This window comes from Helianthus annuus, chromosome 17, assembly GCF_002127325.2.
Source record: "Helianthus annuus cultivar XRQ/B chromosome 17, HanXRQr2.0-SUNRISE, whole genome shotgun sequence".
NCBI lineage: Eukaryota > Viridiplantae > Streptophyta > Magnoliopsida > Asterales > Asteraceae > Helianthus > Helianthus annuus.
The window spans coordinates 36,217,880-36,241,558 of NC_035449.2; the positions used below are offsets into that span (position 1 = coordinate 36,217,880).

General features: G+C 37.6%; 1 protein-coding gene and 1 non-coding gene across 2 annotated transcripts; both read right to left on the reverse strand.

Moving 5' to 3' along the window:
• Positions 1-2,490: 2,490 nt before the first annotated feature.
• On the reverse strand, positions 2,491-2,597 carry LOC118489662. Its single transcript, XR_004887679.1, has one exon. It is a non-coding gene; the product is annotated as a small nucleolar RNA R71 (small nucleolar RNA).
• Positions 2,598-21,384: 18,787 nt separating this feature from the next.
• On the reverse strand, positions 21,385-22,632 carry LOC110921496 (zinc-finger homeodomain protein 9). Its single transcript, XM_022165824.2, has one exon. The coding sequence runs from the start codon at positions 22,364-22,366 to the stop codon at positions 21,578-21,580; it is 789 nt and encodes a 262-aa protein (XP_022021516.1). The 5' UTR covers positions 22,367-22,632; the 3' UTR covers positions 21,385-21,577.
• Between the last annotated feature and the right edge of the window lie 1,047 nt (positions 22,633-23,679).

The window sequence follows — 23,679 nt, forward strand, 5'->3', positions numbered from 1 at the left end:
CTTTTGTATTTTCAGGATGAAATGAGCTCAAATTCACAAAAGAAGCAAAAAGACAGCTAATTCTAACATAAATACAAGAAAAGGAACAAAAGTAGATTGCCCAAACCCTCAACGGCATCCTCCCAAGCAAAAAAGAGAAAACAGAAGCCTGAACACGCCCCGTGCTCAGCCAGCACGGGGCCGTGCCCAAGAAGCAGCAGAAAAGACAAACCTATAGAAGCTTCTATTGCCCACCACGGGGCCGTGTCTAGTGAGCACGGGGGCGTGGCGAAAGTACAGCAAGCGCATTAATTGTAATTGCGAATTACAATTAATGAAGAGAGAGAGTGTCAGACGGGCACGGGGGCGTGTCCAGCGGACACGGGGCCGTGCCCAGCCTTCTGTTCAGCCTATAAATAGGAGTGCTTGGTTTCATTCCAACTCATCCCTTGGCACACCACCTCTCTCACACTTCATCCACCACCCACCACCACCATAACACCATCATCCACCACCATCATCCATTGTCCATCGTAGAGTGTGTGAGTCGTCTCGGGATCCAAGATTGATAGTAAGAGTTCTTGACAATCAAGGCCATGTTTGCCTAAGTCTCTTACATCACTTGGTGAAGACAAGTGTTTAGTATAATACTTTTTATTTTTAATCTTTTGCACTTTTTATTTGGTTTTGTATTAATGACTTTAATAACTAGTTGCTTATGTTGAAGGTGATCTTTCCTTATCGTTTGTCCGTGGTGTCTTGGCATTATTTTACTGTCTATATAAAATAAAAGATTTTCACCATTCATATCTCCACGGTCTATATGGAGGTATGTTGGCTACCTGGTCGGGTGTTAAGGGAACGGTTTGGTAAGGGTCTTGCCCTTGTTCAGCGTTTAGAGGTCCTGCAAGGGACCTGGGTCAAATTTAGTAGGATCTCCTTCAATGCCCATAGGTATTGGATGGCGGGGATCCAAACTCTTTGACCCCCTCATAAGTTAACTACTATTAATACTATAACCCGGCTATTTAGGACTGTATCCCTGCTGACTCAGACTACTTAGCCGAGGGTAACGTCACCGCCAAAAGCGGGGCCTACCATAATTTGCATTAATAACTTAATTCATTATCTTCCAATAATCCAACCCTTTAGGATTGTATCCTTGCTGACTCAAACTACTGGGTTGAGGGTAACGTCGCCTTCAAAAGAGGGGCCTACTACAATAACTAAGATAATCTCTTAAATAAGTGCAAAAGTGCGAAAATAATCAAAGGTTATACTAATACATGAGTCGGATCCAAGTGATTCATCTTGTCTATCTGTTTTTATTTTATTTTCTTTTTCAGCATTTAGTTAGTTTTTATTTTTCTAGTTTAAAACCTTTTTCTAACTTTTTGATTTGATTAGACGTTGAGGATAAACCGGTATTAAAAGCTCTTGTGTCCTTGGACGACCTCGGTATCTTACCAACACTATACTACGTCCACGATGGGTGCACTTGCCCATATGTGTGTTTAGTGTTAGTGAATATCGTGTTTTATAAATTTAAAACTTGGCTAAAGGTGTAAAAAAGGGCTTAATTATACATCTAAATTATATATACACCGACACACATCAAGTTTTTGGCGCCGCTGCCGGGGACACAAGGATTTTAAGAAAGTTAGGAATCAATGGCCTAATCATATTTTTATTTTTCTTTTTAATTTTTTTAGGATTTTTCTTAGTTTTTCAGCTTCTGCAGAGCTCAGCACGGGCCGTGCCTGGTCGGACACGGGCCGTGCCCAGCATCGTTACTGGCAGTTTTTAGTTTTCCAAGTTACAGAAGGCTGACCACGGGGCCATGTCGGTGCAACACGGGGCCGTGTCCAACTTCCAATAACTGGGATCTGGAAAACAATCACTGTAACTCTGACCACGGGCCGTGTTCGCTGAACACGGGGCCGTGGTGAACCTTCTGACCGGTATTCTTTTCTGTTTTTATTGCAGGACTTGGAACCAGACGCCAATCTTACATAGTGTATGAGCTCCAGTTCTAATAAGGACATAAAAGAACCTCTAGAAGAACCCGAACGCTTTCTCAGAAAAAGATTAAAAGCTAAAAACCAAGAGAGGGTTTCGGGTGATCCACCTCCAATGGCGGACCAACGTACCCTCATGGATTATCTACGACCCACCGTAGGTAACCTAGGCGCCGCTATCAATGCTCCGAATGTTGAAGCTAATAACTTCGAACTTCGGCCGCATTTGATACAAATGCTCCAAAACTCCGCAACCTTCCATGGGCTTGCGGACGAGGATCCCCATCTACAGATTACTAATTTCTTAGAAATATGTGATACCTTTCAGATCAACGGAGCATCAAATGACGCCATCTGCCTCCGAATGTTTCCTTTCTCACTAAAAGACCGAGCGAAAGCTTGGCTCAACGCCCTCCCAGCTGGATCGGTAAACACCTGGGATGAACTAGCCCAAAAATTTCTATATATGTATTTCCCTCCCACTAAAACGGCTAAATTAATTACTGAAATTAATACATATTCACAAGAGGACGGGGAATCCTTATATGAAACTTGGGAAAGGTTCAAGGAGTTATTACGCAAGTGTCCACATCATGGCCTTGCGATATGGCAACAAGTATCCACTTTCTATAATGGACTGTTGCCACACACAAGGCAGACACTTGATTCTAGCTCCGGGGGACTTTTAGGTAATCGACGCCCGCATGAAATATATAACCAAATTGAGGAAATTGCTCAAACCAATTTTCAATGGCACACCCCCCGAGGCAATAAATCTATTGCCCCGGGCGCCCATAAGGTCGATGAAAGCACTTCTTTACAAGCCCAAATCGAGGCCCTTTCTTCAAAAATAAAAAAATTAGAAATGACAAAAACAGTCTCGGTTATGGCTTGTGAAGGGTGTGGTGGGCCACATGAAAATTGGAGTTGTATGAAAGAAACGGACGATCAACAGGAATCGGTAAGCTACTTTGATAATAGACCTAGGTCGTCGGGTCCTCCAACGGGCACTTACAACCAAGGATGGCGAAATCACCCAAACCTTGGTTGGAGAGACCCCGGCAATGGTAGTAACCAACAAACCCAACGAACAAACTTTCAACAACCAAGAAATGAGTCACAAAATTTCACTCAACAACAAAGTGGACGAGAAAGGCTTGAAGATACTATATCTCGCCTCATCTCCGACACTGAAAAGAAAAACCCGGAAAGATTTCTACAATTAGAATCAAATTTTAGAAATCAACAAGCTAGTATTCAAAACATAGAAAAACAATTGAATCAAATAGCTCAAAATTTTGCCGAGAGACCACAAGGTGCATTACCTAGCAATACCGAAACAAACCCAAAAGCGCAAGTTCATCTCATCACGCTACGAAACCGCACCGTGGGGCCTGCAGAAGCACCACCACCGACAGAAGAAACGGTATCCCCGGCTCTGCAGGAGAAGGACTCCCCTCCGTCTCCAGAGCCTACCAAGGCTCCTCGAGTCCCGTACCCCGGTAGGTTAATTCGTCAAAAGACCAATGAGCAATTCGCAAAGTTCGAAAGTCTATTAAAACAATTGCATGTCAATATTCCTTTTATTGATGTCCTAACCCAAATGCCCAAATACTCTAAATTCATGAGGGACTTCCTCACTCATAAAAAGAAAATTGAAACTTTGCAATTAGTTAACTTAGGCGAAGAATGCTCTGCCCTCGTACTCAATAAACTTCCCCAAAAGAAAATCGATCCCGGAAGCTTCACGATTCCCTGCTCAATCGGGGAGTCCCCCGTTCGTAATGCACTAGCCGACCTCGGGGCTAGCATCAACCTCATGCCCTCATCAATGTTTAAAAGACTCGGCCTGGGAACCACGAGTCCTACAGAAATGAGCATACAACTCGCTGATCGATCCGTCAAATTCCCACAAGGTGTCATTGAAAATGTCTTGGTAAAGGTAAGCAGATTCGTCTATCCAGCCGACTTTGTCATACTCGATATGGAGGAAGACACCGAGGTCCCCCTCATACTAGGGAGACCATTTCTTGCCACCGCACAAGCGGTGGTAGATATGAATGACGGAACACTCACCTTGAGGTATGGGGATGATGAAGTAAAATTCGGAGTTGGGAAGAGAATAGAGGACGACGACCCGGTCAACTACATGAAGGTTATTGATTCGAGCTTGGATGCTGCTCTCCGACAGTGTAACATGGGACGCCAAGCATCCCACTCAGAAAATATATAACCTCACATTGGGTCTAGCCAAGGACCCTTATAAACGTGGCGCACCACGGAGGCATTCCGTGGAACTATCCTTAGTTTAGTTTAATCTTTTAGTTTTAATTTGCAGGAATAAAACACACTCGTGGTGGTAATGGATGAAAAAGGGAACGAGAAAAATGGCCCCATGCACAAGAACGAAGCAACCCGACACAAATCTCCATTACAGAAGGCTCAACACGGGCCGTGCTCAACCAACACGGCCCCGTGCTAAGCCACCTGCAGAAAAACGCCCAGTTCAGGTAACTGGACACGGGCCGTGTTCACCAGACACGCCCCCGTATCCAGGCTTCTGTCTCATTTCTTTAATTTCTGTTACTGGCACCTGAACACGGGGCCGTGTCCGGTCCCCACGGGGCTGTGTCCAGACTGCCAGTAACATAAATCTTTGCTTTTTAACACCACATTACACATCCAATCAACCTAAAAAATTATTTTTGGGACACATTGAGGACAATGTGTAATTTAAGTATGGGGGGGAAGCTAACACTTTGAAATTTTGCAAGTCCTAACAACAAGCCTTACACAAAACTCTATTGGAACCGCTAAACACCCCAAATTTTTTACAAAAATTTTTCATTTTTTTTACTTGTCTAAAGTTTAAGTTAGGAACTCCAAGATTAATAAGGTTATATTTTTATAAAATTTACAACCGAGAGCGTCGTGATAACAAGAACCAACATAAGAAAATTATGAAACGACATAACAAGTCTAGTTAAATTTGATTATATATACTTGATCACATTAAAAACCCATTCCCACAAAAGTGAGTTTTGAGCCTTTATTGAGCATACAAATTTACATCCTTAGACTAAATGCTCATTTTTCGTTTCTTGTGTGAATAGTCGCTTGGTTCTTACAACTCTAGAACTTGCCACGACGATTCATTCCCGGTCCTTACCAACTTAAACCCAAGTAAGTAAATGATGGAGGCATTAGGACTAACCATTTTTCTTTCTACACCATTATTTTTCATTTATTTTACCACCTACCAAAAATCCCCCTAGTTAACCCCTTTGAGCCTAAACCTTTCGTTTCTTTACCCTAAACCTTTTTAACCCACCAAAAACCCTTTTTATTTTTCACCCTTTATTTTAGTAACAAGCTCGGTTTTTCGCAAGCTCGTTCTTTTATGTGACTAAAAAAAACGATGATGAAGTTAAAAACAAACAAGCTATGCAAACAAAAGCTTGTTTGGAGAAATACTTCAAAATAAAAAGTCACTAAAAACAAAGAGTGTTACGAAAACCGACACTTTTTACGCTTTTCGCCCTTTTACTAACCACTAACCCAACCACCCACCTTTAGCCCAAGCCTAACCCTTCACCCAAAAAGTCCTCTTGATATTTACAAAGGTATAAAGTTAAAAAGGAGGAGGATTGATTGCTTGGCAAGCCTAAGGAAGGCGTAAGTTCCATGCCGCTCTCGAGTGATTCACTAAAAAAATACACCTTCCGCCGAGTGTTGAGTGATTTCTCCCGTGAGGTATGTGAACTTGTATATAAATGAAATTTTAAAAAGGCATGTTATGCCCAAATAAGTAATTTATCCTATGAAACGTTCTAAATACATCATAACGAATAGGATTGTAAATAAATAAAAATAAAGCCCAAAAAAAATCTTGGATTCCCGACACTCTATGACAAGCCAAAAACCTTCTCTTCTACCCATTCCATTTGGGAGTGTAAGCCACATTTAAAGAGTTTTGCTTGAGGACAAGCAAAAGTTCAAGTGTAGGGGTATTTGATGTGTGTAAAATGCAACATATAAATTACATCAAATAAGGCATAAAACTAACCCTTTTTAAGTACTAATGTTGGAAAAAGAGTGTTTTTGTCTTCCTTTTGTATTTTCAGGATGAAATGAGCTCAAATTCACAAAAGAAGCAAAAAGACAGCTAATTCTAACATAAATACAAGAAAAGGAACAAAAGTAGATTGCCCAAACCCTCAACGGCATCCTCCCAAGCAAAAAAGAGAAAACAGAAGCCTGAACACGCCCCGTGCTCAGCCAGCACGGGGCCGTGCCCAAGAAGCAGCAGAAAAGACAAACCTATAGAAGCTTCTATTGCCCACCACGGGGCCGTGTCCAGTGAGCACGGGGGCGTGGCGAAAGTACAGCAGGCGCATTAATTGTAATTGCGAATTACAATTAATGAAGAGAGAGAGTGTCAGACGGGCACGGGGGCGTGTCCAGCGGACACGGGGCCGTACCCAGCCTTCTGTTCAGCCTATAAATAGGAGTGCTTGGTTTCATTCCAACGCATCCCTTGGCACACCACCTCTCTCACACTTCATCCACCACCCACCACCACCATAACACCATCATCCACCACCATCATCCATTGTCCATCGTAGAGTGTGTGAGTCGTCTCGGGATCCAAGATTAATAGTAAGAGTTCTTGACAATCAAGGCCATGTTTGCCTAAATCTCTTACATCACTTGGTGAAGACAAGTGTTTAGTATAATACTTTTTATTTTTAATCTTTTGCACTTTTTATTTGGTTTTGTATTAATGACTTTAATAACTAGTTGCTTATGTTGAAGGTGATCTTTCCTTATCGTTTGTCCGTGGTGTCTTGGCATTATTTTACTGTCTATATAAAATAAAAGATTTTCACCATTCATATCTCCACGGTCTATATGGAGGTATGTTGGCTACCTAGTCGGGGGTTAAGGGAACGGTTTGGTAAGGGTCTTGCCCTTGTTCAGCGTTTAGAGGTCCTGCAAGGGACCTGGGTCAAATTTAGTAGGATCTCCTTCAATGCCCATAGGTATTGGATGGCGGGGATCCAAACTCTTTGACCCCCTCATAAGTTAACTACTATTAATACTATAACCCGGCTATTTAGGACTATATCCCTGCTGACTCAGACCACTTAGCCGAGGGTAACGTCACCGCCAAAAGCGGGGCCTACCATAATTTGCATTAATAACTTAATTCATTATCTTCCAATAATCCAACCCTTTAGGATTGTATCCTTGCTGACTCAAACTACTGGGTTGAGGGTAACGTCGCCTTCAAAAGAGGGGCCTACTACAATAACTAAGATAATCTCTTAAATAAGTGCAAAAGTGCGAAAATAATCAAAGGTTATACTAATACACGAGTCGGATCCAAGTGATTCATCTTGTCTATCTGTTTTTATTTTATTTTCTTTTTCAGCATTTAGTTAGTTTTTATTTTTCTAGTTTAAAACCTTTTTCTAACTTTTTGATTTGAATAGACGTTGAGGATAAACCGGTATTAAAAGCACTTGTGTCCTTGGACGACCTCGGTATCTTACCAACACTATACTACGTCCATGATGGGTGCACTTGCCCATATGTGTGTTTAGTGTTAGTGAATATCGTGTTTTATAAATTTAAAACTTGGCTAAAGGTGTAAAAAAGGGCTTAATTATACATCTAAATTATATATACACCGACACACATCAGTAGTATAGTTTTTCTCATGTATTTTGAGTTGCCTCGACACATAAGTGATGACCTTGTCTCGTTACATAAGCACGCAACCGAGTCCAAGGTTTGAAGCATCGCAATATACGACGAAGTCCTCGTTACCATCAGGAAGCGCGAGAATAGGAGCATTACAAAGCATCTCCTTGAGCGTTTGAAAAGAAGTCAAAGGAACAGCGATCTTCGAGAAGTTAGAGATTGCAGGACCGATCCGGTGACCCTAAACAGTCAAGTTGAGTAGTTCATTATCATTTACAAAGGCGGAATCAATGCAAACAATGTCAAACAGCTTGTTCCTTTTCAATTCTTTTCTATTACTGATTTCCTGAGCTTTTACATGTTCAAATGACAAACGGACAACACCTCAACTCAGAACTAATGACCAGATTCCGCTCGAAATGACACAACCTATCACCTATTTATAATGCTCCTGATTCCGCTTGAAACACTCCCAAGCGAAACCTCTGATTTCGCTTCAAACAAACTCAAGCGAGATCACTAATGTTCGTTCAAGCGGAATAACAATACTTCTGATTTCGCTTGAAATGACCAATGTCACTTTCAAGCGGAATCACCCACTTTAACATGTAAAACCCTAATTTCAACCCTGTTGAGTCCTAGATTATCCTATCTAGACATAAGACTCGATAAAGACGAAGTTAACAGACACTAGATGCACCAACAGAGATAAAACGTCGATAATAACCAGCAAGACCAAGAAATGAACGGATTTCAGACGGAGATTTAGGTACGATCCAGTTCTTCACAACTTCGATTTTAGCGGGGTCAACGTGAATACCAAGTTCGTTGACAGTATGACCAAGGAATTGAACCTCTTTTAACCAAAATTCACACTTGGAGAATTTGGTGTATAGATGTTCAGTACGAAGAAGTTCAAGGATAAGACGCAAGTGTCGTTCATGTTCTTCTTGTGTATTGGAATAGATAAGAATATCGTCGATGAAGACGATCACAAAATGGTCCAAGTACGCTTTACACACGCGGTTCATCAAATCCATGAAAACAGCAGGTGCGTTGGTCAAACCAAATGGCATGACCACGAACTCGTAGTGACCATATCGTGTACGAAAAGCAGTCTTAGGTATATCTTCTTCGAGGATTCGAAGTTGATGATACCCAGAACGAAGATCGATCTTTGAAAAGCAGGTCGCGCCTTGTAATTGATCGAAGAGATCATCGATGCGAGGAAGAGGGTATCGATTTTTGACAGTAAGCTTGTTGAGCTCACGATAGTCAATACACATACGGAATGACCCAGCTTTCTTTTTGACAAACAAAACGGGAGCGCCCCAAGGAGAAGTACTAGGGCGTATAAAGCCTTTATCAAGAAGCTCTTGAAGTTGACTCGAGAGCTCTTGCATCTTAGAGGGTGCTAAACGGTAGGGAGACTTAGCGACAGGCGTAGCGCCAGGCACTAAATCAATGCGAAAGTCGACAGAACGAGCAGGAGGCGGACCAGGAAGATCGTCGGGAAATACATCAGGAAAATTACGTACGACAGGAACGTCACTTATGCTTGGGCCTTTGTCCTTCTTTTCCACAATATGGGCGAGAAAGGCGAAGGTACCCTTGCGTAGGCATTTGTTCGCTTGGATACACGACATAAGCTTGAGACCTTGAGAAGGTTTCTCACCATACACGTGTAGAGAATCACCGTTTGGAAGAGGAAGGCGGATAAACTTTTCAGAACAAACAACTTCAGCACGAACTCGCCTAAGCCAGTCCATGCCAACTATGATGTCAAAGCTACCCATTTGCATAGGTATAAGGTCGATTGAAAATGTATGATCGTTGAGATTCAAGGAACAATTAGAAAGAACAGAATCGACAGTGACGGATTTACCATTAGCGACTTCGACAACGAAATATTTTGGCAACTTGGAGCGTTTACACTTAAGCAGTTGTTCAAATTCTAGCGACACAAAACTTTTATCGGCGCCAGTATCAAATAGACAAGAAGCATAAACATGGTTTAGAAGAAACGTACCAGTAATGACATCGTTGGCATTTTGAGCCTGAGCGGCAGTGATGACAAAAGCTCGACCTCTAGCAGGTTGTTGAGCTTGTTGTTTCTGCTGTGGCGGTTGCTGCTGCTGCTGTTGCTGTTGTTGAGGTTGATAACGCTGGGGACAGACATTGGCGAGATGATTGAGATCGCCACATTTGAATCATGCTCGCACAGGAGCATTTTGAGGTTGAGGGAAGATTCGACAGCGGTTAGCAAAATGACCGTACCTCTGATAGTTGGCACATTTGTGGCAAGGTATGTTGGCGGGATGGTGGAACAAACAGGTGGTACATTTGGGATGAGTTCCAACGTAGCCTTGTTTTGGTGGTTCGGTGTTTGCGGGTGCAACGGCGACTAAAGCTGGTAAGGGTTGAGGTTTTGGCGGAGTGACGACCGCACAATTTTGGCTCGAAGCATTCCGCTTCTTGCCTTTGTTTTTCTTGGATTGGGAGGATGAAGGTTCAACAACGGCAGTGTCGGTTGTGGCTTGGTGTGCATTCTTCGCCGAAACCTTGTCAAAGACTCCCTGAAGGACACAGTTGTTGTTAAGTTCGGTGGCGATGGTATAGGCTTCCTCTATGGTTTTAGGGTTAGTAGAGGCAAGGTGGTTAGTCACGGCAGGTGCAACACAACGGATGAACTTGGCTATGGTTTTGGGGACGGAATCGACTTGTCCAGGGCAAAGGACACTCAACTGTTTAAAGCACGTAATCAGACCATACATGTCGCTCCCCTTTTGCGTTAGATTCCAAAATTCGTTCTCCAACTTTTGGAGTTCGTGAGGAGGACAGAAGTGGTCTTTCATAAGCTGCTTCAGTTCATCCCAAGGTAACGCATGTGCAACGTCGTTTCCCCTCTTATTACGTTCGGTGGTCCACCACTCGAGTGCCCTCGAGCGGAAGACTCCCGTTGCATTCAAAGTTCGTAGCTCATCAGGACAACCACTTTGCAAGAAGGTAAGCTCAATCGCGTCAAACCAATTCATCATGGCAGTGGCGCCATCTTTTCCAGTAAACTCCAAGGGTTTACAAGCCATGAATTGCTTGAATTGGAAGGTTGACTTGGGTTTTTCTGCCATTGAGTCGACAGAGCCATGCGGAGAATCGGTGTTTGGCTGAATCTTGCTAATGATGTCAGGTAGGACCTTAGCCATTTGCTTGGCCATGAATCTCATGCAATCCCTTTGTGACATGGGGTTGGAATTGGCATTGGAGGTCGAACCCTTCTTTGACTTAGTCTTCTTTGATGCACCGCTGGACGACATCTAAGAATTGAAAGAGAAGGAATGGATGAGACTTGATCATAATTTCAAAATAAGTTTGCAAGTTTAAGCATGTAAGCATGATGTAACACGTATGGTTCACATAGTTAGCATGATTTCAAAAAGTATAAACACATATTGATGCATTAAAAGAGTATAAATTTAGTTTGTTCACGAGAATTATTATTGTTTTTGATTGCGCTAGACGTGCGAATTGTGTAACGGTTTTGAAACGAACGCGGTAACAAGTATAAAATCACATATAAATTGAATCACATAAAAGAGAGGCTCATAAAACATAGGATTGTTTCGGGTAGAGAAACGTCGACTATTCCAAAGTGAATCGAAAGTCCTTTCAAATTAGAGAAACGTGCTTTGGCCTATAGGTAAGATACTCTCGTCGAGAAGCGATTAACGGTATCTTACCCTTCCAGTTACTACACGTCTCTAATCGATTGAAACATTCGAAACTTTGGTGAGAACGAAAATCGAGGAATGGGACTCAATCGACAAGGTGCGGGTTTCACCCCTAACTTGACGATTTCGTACCCTAATGTGGTTAGTACTCGTCAGGTCGAAATATAATTTCAACACCTTGACGAGGGTCCACTAGAGTTTGAATTGGAAATTTACCATTTAGATGTGGATTTCACTCCTAGCTAAATGGCGAAATTTCGTGCAAAAATAGGAATAAGCGGAGTGAGAGTCGTTCACCAAATTGTGGTTTTCACGCCTATTTTGGTAAACTCGTCTCTTTTGTATAAAGAGTGTCTTCAAGTCTTCAAGTGTATTGTGTAAAATGTCTTAGGAAAGACATAATGTAAGTATTAAGACCAAAAGAAGAGAAAGGAGCAAAGAAGGAAGCATAAAGTTTTAAGCATGAAACAAGAATGGTCAAAAAAATATGGTTCCTACTATAGACTAGGTCGAACATGGCAATTCTACCTAATTCCCTATAGTTATGGCTCTGATACCAATCTGTCACACCCTAACCAATGGTGGAATCATCGGAGTGGGACTTGTTCAAGATTGTAAGAGACTTCATAACACTATTTGTGACAATATTTAATTCAACCGATTTCATTTCATAGATAAATTGTCAAAACATTACAAGAAATTCAAATAACAACATTGTTCAACATAACATAACAAAATTGATACAACACTTTAAACCTAAACGTCAAAGTGAGTATCTAGGCATCTTTTGCTAATCCATTTCTTAGCAACATCAATCATCAACCTTTAACATGTTTAGAATAAAATTCAATGCAAAAGCAATAACGAGTATACAAGTTTAAGAATAAGTATAAGTATAAAAGTTTAAAAAAACGAATCCACATTGCAACTTAGTTTATACAAGATCAACCTAACATGGCATGCAATATTTCTAGCCAAACCTCTGTTTACGCAAAAATGATATAATTCAACATGACCACAAGTCTACGGGCGGTGCGTTACTCCTATAGCGCTATACATGTCAAATGAAGGCTCGTGAAAGCTAATGACTAAAACATATCACATAAGTATGATCCACGTAAGCATCAAGTATCATGACATAGCATTCATGTATAAGGATTGTTTTCGTGCATTGCATAAAGAATAAGTTTAAGTGTGTTTTAATAAGGTAACATGTTACACCCCAAAAAGTGGTAAACATAAAAAGGGGGTTGCGAGTATACTCACGGTTTTGCAAGTCTTCTACTTGAATCCGCGAGTGAGTTGGTTGAATAGGAAGTTGGAACACCAAGTCCTTCTACACAAAGGAAACATAGGTGTGTGAGTTTGGGCATTCGAAAGATTTAGGGATTTTAGGAAGTTAAAACACAAGAATGTATATATTCGAAAGTAATCATCCTTCAACATCAAGTACTTGTTCTTGACACTATGAAACCTTAAGGGTTAATGTTTTCATGAGTAGTATACTCATTAGAACCGTAAAAAGTCTTATGTCTTGGATGATGTATTTCTACTACTTTGACGAATGAACACAAGTCCACCATCAAGAGTTCGAATGGTAAATATATGTATAAGCATTATATGTATTATTTAGTCCAATAATCAAGCATGACGTAGAAGATTAATCTTCATTTAGGTACCTCTATTGTGTCATAGAATTCATGTAGGAGGTAGGAAGAACAAGCTTCCATTTAGGTACCTCTTATGGTTCACCACTACCCTTGATGTAAAAACATACAAGGAGGGTCATGAACTAATATCAATACAAGAATAAGAAACATCTACACTATGAGAAATCATCAAGTAATGTGGGGATTCTATGTTGGACAACCCAAGTTGGTCCACAATCACACCTTTATCAAGCTTGAAGTTTGAACACCACTTGTGGGTCAAAAACCCTAAACAAAACAGAAAGTATTTTGAGGATTAACCTCTGATTTTGTATGTCTCAGCCCCGTTTTTAAGCTTAACAAACTATGGAGGAGGTTATAAGCATAAGGACGTGGGTTTGAGTGAGTTAAACTTAAGTTTGCACAAGTATAAACAATGTTTAGTAAAGATGAATGAAAACAGTGAACTTTGGAGCTTATTTGCCAGAGTTCCAGGGCCTTATTCTCTGTGAAATACCCATGGAATCGAAGCTAAGGTCAAGCCAAGCATTCTGGAAAAAGAATGAGCTAAAACGGATGAGAAATGAAGAAGTTATGCTCACTTTAGTGGAGCTTGGCACTTCTGTCCGAATCTGCACTTTCAGCTACGAATTTGAGAGTTTGAGAGAGTTGTGAGAATGTTTCTAAAGTGCAAATGGCTTGGACAAGTGTGGGTTTATATAGGGATTGAGTTAGGGTTGAGTTAGAGGTGAATTTAATGCCAAAATCCCGGTTTAAAACTCAAAAACCATCAAATCCCGCTCAAATTCGCGAAGAGAACAAGGCTGCTGGTTCTGGAGGTTGCCAGGCGGCCAGCGTAACCCACAGGGTTAGCTTACGCGGCCGGTATGAGGGCCTGGCCTGAAGTTTCATAAAATTGCACTTAGGCCCCTTTAGTTTGCTATTTAGGGCTTTTAGGGTGTTTTCAGGGCCATTTTCGCCAATTAAGCATAGATTAAGGCCAAATAAAGTATGAGGAACATAATTCAAGTATAATTAAGCGTATGAAGGTCGTATGTAAATATCGTTTACGTTCAGAACACGTTTTATGCATAAGTTTCACATAATTGCAAGTTTAGCACATAGTTTCCAAGAATTACGAATAAGCATCAATTGTTCCACAAAATTGAATGCATGAGCATGTATAAAGTATGTATATCATGAATTGAACAAAATACGGGTTTCATTTATGATCAAGTCTCGGATTTTACAACGGTTACAAAGAAAGAACGATTACAAGAACACAAGATTTCCAAAAATAGAAATATAAACAAGACTTGCTATAAATGGAAAGTACAAAGTAGCAGGGCGTTACAAGCGTGTTTGTGAGTGTCTTAAGAAACCCTCTAGATAATCCTCCTCCTTATATCACAATAGTTTTTTTCTTCTGAAATCACAGTTAGGATTTCAACTTAATAAATGTAAATTTTGAATAAAAAAAACTAGACACTAATAATAATAAAGGAAATTGAAAGTTTTGTAGTTAAGAGCAAAACTAACCAATCAACTTAAAAATAGTTAATTAGCATAGTGTGTGGTTTTATCACTAGGTTGGTGGTCTAGTTGTTTTGGTAAAAAATTACCTAAGCAAATTAATTTATCAAATTCGTTATGTGTGGTAGTGTGCTAGATTGTATTTGATTAAGAATTTTGTTAAAAATGTGCAATTAATACGTTGGACAAAGATGCTAAGAGTTTGTAACACAATATTGTTTGACTCGCTAGAAATTATTGTTCAGGATATTTAGAATATGGCTCATGATATTGACAATGAAATTAAGTGATGTAGTAACTAAGAACATTGTTGATCGCCGGCAGAAAACCTCGGGAGACGACTGTAAAAGTCGTCTGCCACAATCAATAGTATTGCAAGAAGAAATAGAAGTACAACTTAAGAACGAATGTGATCGACGGTACAATGATCTCTAGAATGTAAGTGATTATGTGTTAGGAGGTGTTTGATCTGCAAAGAAGAGTGTTAGATCGAGCTTGTGAGTGTGTGTCAATGGTATTCGTAAGGTTCTAATCAATCAATTGGCCTCTTTATTTATAAGATAAATGCCTAACTATAAGTCAGATATTCCGGGGATGCTCGACCATATGCTTTTTCGAACGTTGAGTCCGGGTCGTCGAGTCCAACGGTCGATTCCATCAACTAAGTTAGCGAAAAGTATGCTATGACTTGGTCTCTTATCAATAGACATGCACTTAATAAAGAACACATGCAAAAATATGTATGTTTGAAAATAAAGAACAAGTTCAGAATATATAACCTGTCGAATATCTCGGATGGTCAATCAAGATTCATAATATCAGTCGAAATATTCAACCATAACACCAGTGATAAGGCAAAGCCTTTTAAAACACCTAAGGTAGCGTTCGTTTCATGGAATGGAATGGAATGGAATTAGGAAGTTTTTCTTTGTAAAATTGATCTTGGTTGGGGGAGGGAGGAATTTGAAATCCCATGAATTTCTTTAATCTATGAAATTTGTGACTATTTCAACATTCCTTAGAAATCCTTCACTCTAATGAAGGAATGGAATGGAATGTTGAAATAGTCACAAATTTCATAGATTAAAGAAATTCATGGGATTTCAAATTCCTCCCTCCCCCAACCAAGATCAATTTTACAAAGAAAAACTTCCTAATTCCATTCCATTCCATTCCATGAAACGAACGCTACCTAAGTGTAAGGTCATGAATTCAAGTTTCATAATAAGTAAGAAAATCGCCGTTAAGAAAATGGATATAACTATCTAGCTTTAGATCCAATCACCTCAATATCAATTGTTGGATCTAACCACTGAACGTGGGTTTTTTTTTTTGTGTGTAAATCCTTAATCAATATATGATCACTCACATTATGCCTTGAATATCAAATTAGAAAATAAAAAACAAAGCCTCTTAATCTAAACAGCAGATAACATTTCAAGAGAATTTCTAAGAGCTTAACATATTAGAAAATATACTCAAGCTAGAAGACTCATGTCGCAACCTCACTCAAAAGCTAACAACTTTTAAAAACTTTATCAAAGTAGAAGTTGCTTGAGTTGAAGATCGTTTCGTGTTTTAACACTTAAGGTATGACAATTAATATCTTAACAGGGGCACAACTTTCTTGAGGTCTGGGGCCCGACCCTGCTGATTTTTTTCACTCGTACTGTTAATTTTACTAAAAATTTTTGAAATTATTTTTTTTAGTATAAAATATTAAACTTTTAAGAGTCTCTCCCATTAATTTGGTTCCTTTAAGCTATTTCATTTTTTATACTTTTGATGATAAGTATTCAAGCTTTTGTCCAACATAAGAGAAACATGTTGGGTGTGTTTTCACGATCTTCATCCAATCAACATTGTCATAAGCGGTATTCGGAATTTATCAAGCATAGACATAGTGAATCAAGACTTTTAAATTGTTTATCATGAATACTCTCCATGTGAGAATAAAGTATGTTCTTTGTTAAAAAAACATAATCTCTATTATAGATATCAATATTGTGTTTTCTAAGATTTGTGTGATGCTTATAATTCGAGTTATTTATCAGGTTAAGATTTTAATTTATAATTGATGTTTGTTCTATGATTTTTCATCTAAATACCGTTTCTTATACTTTGATCTTTTCTTAATGACAAGTTATTTTTCTACAAAATAATTTTCTTAATAATGCACAAAACTCGAACAAAATTGGATCAAACAAGAGTACCTAAATCGATGGTTTAGATCACTTAGAAACTGTTTGAATAACAAGTATATATACCGTTACTCATGTAATCTACCTTGGCCATTCTTCATATTCTTTAAGATAAATATGATCGAAGTTTTATCTTTTTAAGTGACGTGTGCACATATATATTTATTTATACGTAATTAAACTAATTGTTTAGATTATACCTAATGGATGTCTTATTATAATTTTAAAACCATTGTTTATGATAAAGATAGAATAAAATAAAGTAACAAATCTTGCCTCCCACAACATCCAACCAAAAAAGGAAAGGTGTCAAAGGTACAAATATCCATGCTAAATTGCTAATTTAAAATTTGGCCCTAAATAAGAGCACAAGTCCTACACTACTTGCCTTTAAAGTCCAGATTACAAGATAATATATAATAAAATTCACTCATGCCACATCAAACCATGTATACCTAAGTTACCCTCAACGTTTGACTAAAAAATGTCAAAGATCAAAAATTGATCCCATGGGCTATGAGTTGTGACAATGTTTGGAGACAAAATATCTTATATTTTGTGCGCTTCTTTGTCACACTTTTTACAGAGTCCGAACGTTTTTTATTGTTATTTCATTATGTTTATTCGTATTTTTGACATTGTCAATTACTTGTACGTCCCAATTTAACAAGAGAAAACAAAAGTGTTCAATTTTATTAATTGAAGGAGACCTTGCTAGCTATATGAATTCGTTGCTCATTAAATTAAAAATAATAAGTTTACACCAACACCACTCATTAAAAGTACCATTATGTAGTAATAGTTGAAATGTTATAAATCCATATTCATGTCAACAATATAATATCAAAAACTTATTATAATCTATAAAAACCAACTTTAGGACACATGTCATTCATTGGAGCCATCTATTTTTTAGTTTTCTCATCTTTATCTCCTACTTAATTATAAATAATTAATATTAATTAAAAGATAATTATAAAATCAAATTTAAACAATTCGTATAGAAGATAATATAATCTTTTGAAATATAATAGATTTTAAAATTATTTATCCTGACATTAACAAAAGACGTACACTAAATATAAATTAATATAATGTAAAGATTTAAATGCCATTTTAGTCCCTGTGGTTTGGGTCGTTTTGTCAATTTAGTCCAAAAGTTTTATAATACACAGGTTTATAAAGATATAATAAGATATAACTTTTTATTGATTGGTATATAAAATTACATGTGCTCAACACATACAATACATGAGGTTCTTAAAAATGTAACTATTTTCATTATTAATATATAAAATAAAATTTACTCAACCCGTACAATACACAGAGTTCTTAAAGATATAACTTTTTATTATTTAATATATAAAATCACATTTATTCAACCCATGTATTTTTAAAAACATATATTTTTTTATTATTTGGTATGTAAAATTACATTTATTCAACCCGTGTAATAAACGAGGTTTCAAAAATATATTTTTTATAATCTATACTCTATAATAAAAGAAACCTGTTTTGGGACACATGTCACTTCCTCATGCTTTCTCACCTATTTTCTTTTTATCTATGTTAATAATAAATAAATTAAATAACAATAATAATTTCGAACAATAAATTAAATAACAATAATAATCCTATTTCCTTTTTATCTATGTTAATAATAAATAAATTAAATAACAATAATAATTTTGAACAATAAATTAAATAACAATAATAATTTCGAACTTTATATCAAACTAATAATATTGTTAATATATAATATTTTTCTTTTATCTTTATTATTATTATTTAATGTTATTTGTTTAATTATATTGTTAATGTTGGATAGTTTTTTAGTATCGTGTACTTTTTATTATTGATATCCTCTTTCCCTTCTCATCTTCTATCTACAAACCCTAATTCCAAAATCCTCAATCATATAGTTCCGATTCGTTTGGGCGAAGAAAAAACAACCGGTTCAATGGTAGTGGCGACAACCAACTGGTCCACGGCGACAGATGTGGTGGTGTACGTTGGTAATGGCCTGAACTATGGCGGCGAGTGGTTGCGTTGGCTGTGTGGCGGATCTATAAATCTGAACAAAACAAATGAGATCTTATACCTTCGCAGCCGGATGAACAACATCCGAGCCAATACGCTGCCGTTTTCTCGATCCAATATCAACGTTACTCATCGGAAACCCCGTCACACGCTACATCTCCATGATCTGATACAGATCTAATGAAAATTGATGCAAATCTGATGTGAATTTGATGATAATATGAACAGATCTCTGGTCTATAGGAAGTGGTATGAGATCAAATTTAACTCTTCTGCTGTATACCATATGATGTTACAGATTAACTTTTTCATGAATTAGTGTCTTAATGTTTGTTATGTTGTTGCAGGGGATTCACCAAGTTCAGCCGTACTAATTATTTGCAGTGGAAATCTGAAAATCGTATCGTCTCTGATGGTGTTAACGCCAAACCTTTTTGTGAGTTTAGTGTTCTGCTTAGTTGAGGCTTGAAAAGCCATCTTAACTGATCATCGAATTGCTTACATCAATAATATTTTTTCGTTTCATTAGAAATTTAACTACTAGGTTAGGTGACACATTTTTTTATTGAATTAACTAATTAGATAATGTATTCAAGTGGTAGATTTTTCAACCAGACTATACACGAGTTTTCTAAAGATACGACGTTTTTAGTATTTAATATATAAAATTACATTTATTTAATCTGTGTAATACACATGATTTTTAAAGATATAATTCTTTTTAGATCTATTCAACACGTGTAATATACGAGGTTTTTAAGAATGTAATTTTTTATTATTTGATAGATTTATTCAACCCGATTATACACGGGTATTTTAAAGATACGACGTTTTTAGTATTTAGTATACAAAATTACATTTATTTAATCAGTGTAATACATATGGTTTTTAAAGATATAACTTTTTTTATTATTTGATATATAAAATTACATTTATTTAACCCGTACAATATAAAGGGTTCGTAAAAATATAACTTTTTATTATTTAATATATAAAATTACATTTATTCAACCCGTGTAATACACGGGGTTCTAACCTAGTTTGATATATAAAATTACATTTATTCAACCCATGTATTACATGGGGTTCTAACCTAGTAACTGTATATGTTTAATAAGTTATTTAAAAAAAATTAAAAAAGTATACTTTAAATTAAATTAAGAATTAATCAGTTATTCCTTGCCTTTAAAAAAATTAAAAATTAAGAATTTTCACGAAATATCTAGAAATAGTAATCCTACAAGTTTAGTCAAACGAAGGAATAAAAAAGTATATTTTTTGTGGGTGATGTTACTCCTTTCAAAAAAATGTGGGTACTTGATGTTACAACTAACATCATTCAAAAGTCAAATAAATAACATCTGAATGCATTTATTTAATGAGAACAAGTATATACATGATGACCAACCATAGTCCATAATATACATAACTAGATTCCAGCAAGGGCAAAATTGGTATCGAAACAGGTGTTGCTTGATTAAAGATAACCCATAGGCCATAACCTAACTACTTTCTACAAATAGAATATTTAATTATTTAATTAAATATTGATAAAAAGCAATGATTAGTCATTAGAGGAGGCAAGATAAGAGATTAGGGTTAATCTAAAAGGTGCCAACCAGCTTGTTTCATAAGGTATGTCGGGGTGGTACCGTTATTCTATAACGGAAATATAATCAACGCGTGATGGGTCGCCGCCGGTTTTTCTTCAACGCGTTATTTTATAACGCAAACCCCGATTTCGTGATGTATTTAACGCGTTATGGTTTATTTTTGTGAGGGTATTTGTTGGTTGGGGGGAATTGTTGGGTGTGGTGGTGAGTGATGACCACCCCCACTAAAAATGGTTGTGAGTGATGGAAAAATGGTCAATGACATGGCGAAACTTGATTGGTGCTTGTGAGTGATAAATTCTATCACTAGTGAACCACCCCTAGTCCCCTAACAATTAATTTGTTTGTCAGACAAGCTTGTTGTGTTCATTACTCTTTGCAAATACAATGAATTAAAGGTCCATCAATGATTCAATAACACATAATTGCTTATTTTACATTTCTTAACTTTGAAACAGTCTCAAAAACAAATTGTTCCAGCTAGTAAGTTAAGCGTGAGTTAATATTCACACACTACTCCCCTATATCTTTCTCTATACATACATAGAAAGAGATAAAGCGAAAAAAAGTGTGTGAATAAGATATAGCTGTGTCAGAATAGTGAGAGCCTAAGCTAAATTATAATTTACTTTCATTGTATTTCGAAGAATAAAATTTAAGAAATTGCTTCAGAAATGGAGCCGAACTTGGATCGTTTTATATGACAGCTGATATCAATACATCATCCTCATATTAACCCATTATACAGGCCGTATAACAGGAAAATTATAGTACATAGGGGTCGGTATGAGGAGCAAAAACAACTAACAAAAAAATAGCTCATGTGATAATAGTATGACCAATACATCCATCCATACGGCCCATATCATATAACAACATGAGTTGCTATCCTAAATAACACCACCTTTTGATATTTTTGATATTTTGATCTTTGAGAAAACACAATTAAGGATCCCATTTTTACATTAAAATCCTAAATAAAACCATATAATTGCAACTCACAATAACTGGTAATTTGGATATAACTGAATCTTTAAGTAACGGGTTTTATTCACCCTAAAATGGGCAACTTTGGTGTTATACACACACTTAATACAGTTATTACAAAAATTAAGATGAAGAAGACGACCCATGATCTTGATGAGTAGTGTCATCACTACATACTAAAGCTGCTGCAACCACGGTGTTGCCGGTGGCCGTACCGGTGGCTGGGCTGTCTTTCTCTCTTTTGGCTAACGTATTTTTATTATTATGTATCCAAACTTTAAAAACACTTCTTCTGATCCCAATCTCATTGCAAAAATCCACCACCATCTTATCATCACATCTCTGCATCTTCCACCCTACTTTCTCAGCAAAAGATAACATCTTATCTTTCTGATCCTGGCTGAACTTCGTCCGGAATCTTTTCCTCCCACTGATCTTGATCGCCACCGGTGTTCCCGGCGTCGCCACCGTGTGGTTTTGATCCGGTGCAGTTCTAAGTGAGAGAAGTAGATGCTCTCCATAGGCGTAGTTTGTTGGTTGAGGTGATGGTGATATTGGTGGAGATGTGGAGGTGGAAGTGGAGGTTTGGTGGGGGCGGTGGAAGTCAATGAAGTGGGTCCTGGTGGCGGTTGTGGTGGTGGGTTCCCGGCGGTGGAAGTTGCGGTGGCAGCCACAGGCGGCGCATTTGTATGATGAGGGGTCAGTTGGGGTGTGAGTTTGTGGCATGAACTCACCGCAGCCGTCTAAGGCGTGGCCACCTATGCGGGCGGCATGGTTCTTGAGGCATTCTTTGTATGTGGCCGCCGTGTGCGGCGGCGGGTGGTGGTGGTGGTGTTTGATTGATGGGGAATGAGGTGGGGTGGGTTCACTTTCATGGTATGGGATATGGGGGGTGGGGTGTTTTAGGGCCATAGTTTGATGTTACAAAGACACAGGATGTTGAAAGTTTCAAAGGGTTTTCTTTCTTGTATTTAAGATCAAATGGTGTGATTATGAAAGTCAATAATTAGGGTTTAGAAAAATGGAATTTTGATGATTGGTGAGAAATGGAGACAAGAAGATGATTGCATGCTCAAAATGATAATGAAAATGAAAAGCAAATTGGATTAGGAGGGGTGGGGAGTTTATACATCATCTAATTATATACCATGTGGACATGCCTTCCACTCAAATAAATAAAATATGTGGTTAATATATAACCTTATCTTTATATGAACAAAATTATATCTGAAGGTAAATCATTTTAATATATTTATGTGTTCTAAATATTCATGTAATTGCAATTAAGATATTTTCAAATATATGGCACCAGTTAAAACTGATAGAGAAATGGTAACCTATGAGCAGTGGGAACTCGAGAACTTCAATCAGTGGCGCACCCAGGAATTTTTTTCTCAGAGTGCAGATGAAGGGTTCAATCATATTTCTAGGGGTAAGATCGAGTTTTTTGATTAAAAAATATACTAATTTTTTTTTAACGGGTGCGCCCGCCCACCCCTTCAACGACAACAACAACCGAGCCCCAAAAGAGGGAACTTTGCCCAGGGCGGCAGCAACCGAGGATAAGTCGCAACTACTCACTTTAATGGGAACCACATAAGTGGCAGACAAGCCACCGTTAGGGCTGTAAACGAACTGACTGTTCAGCGAACTAGTTCGTGAACCGCCCGGTGGAAAATTCGTTTATTTTCCGTTCATTTGTATTAGTACATTTAAAGGTTTTTATAAGTTGTATTTGTGTTTTATTGCTTTTAGTTTTTAAAATTTGAAACCTTAGTTATGATATATGCCCCCTGAACATCATTCATTTAACCATTTCAATTTCAATTTGTGTTAAAGCATAACAAACTTTAAAACTTGTGTTAATCTGTTTCTGATTATTATGTCAACTATGTTTAGATAATCATGTCAAGTGTTTATTTATGTTTTGGTGGATTTTTGGTAATCATTGTGATGAAAAATCTAGATTCTATTCTAAGATGAATATGTATGTTCGGGTCTATTCATTTGTGTTCATAACGTCGTCATTTGTTCGAGTCTATTCATTTTCTTTATCTCACGGTGGTTTTGAGATGGTTTGTTGTAACTTTACACTTTCTAAAATTTCAAATCTATAATATATGACTAAACCTTTAAAGTTATACAACGAATATCGATACTTCAATCTTAACTTCTTGTTGCTTGAATTGGATGTTGATTTAGCTAGTATTTACTTTCACAATCTC

What these genes read in the sequence shown, in the direction of transcription:
- LOC110921496 (XM_022165824.2), bottom strand. Translation starts at nt 22,366, where the DNA reads ATGGCCCTAAAACACCCCACCCCCCATATCCCATACCATGAAAGTGAA.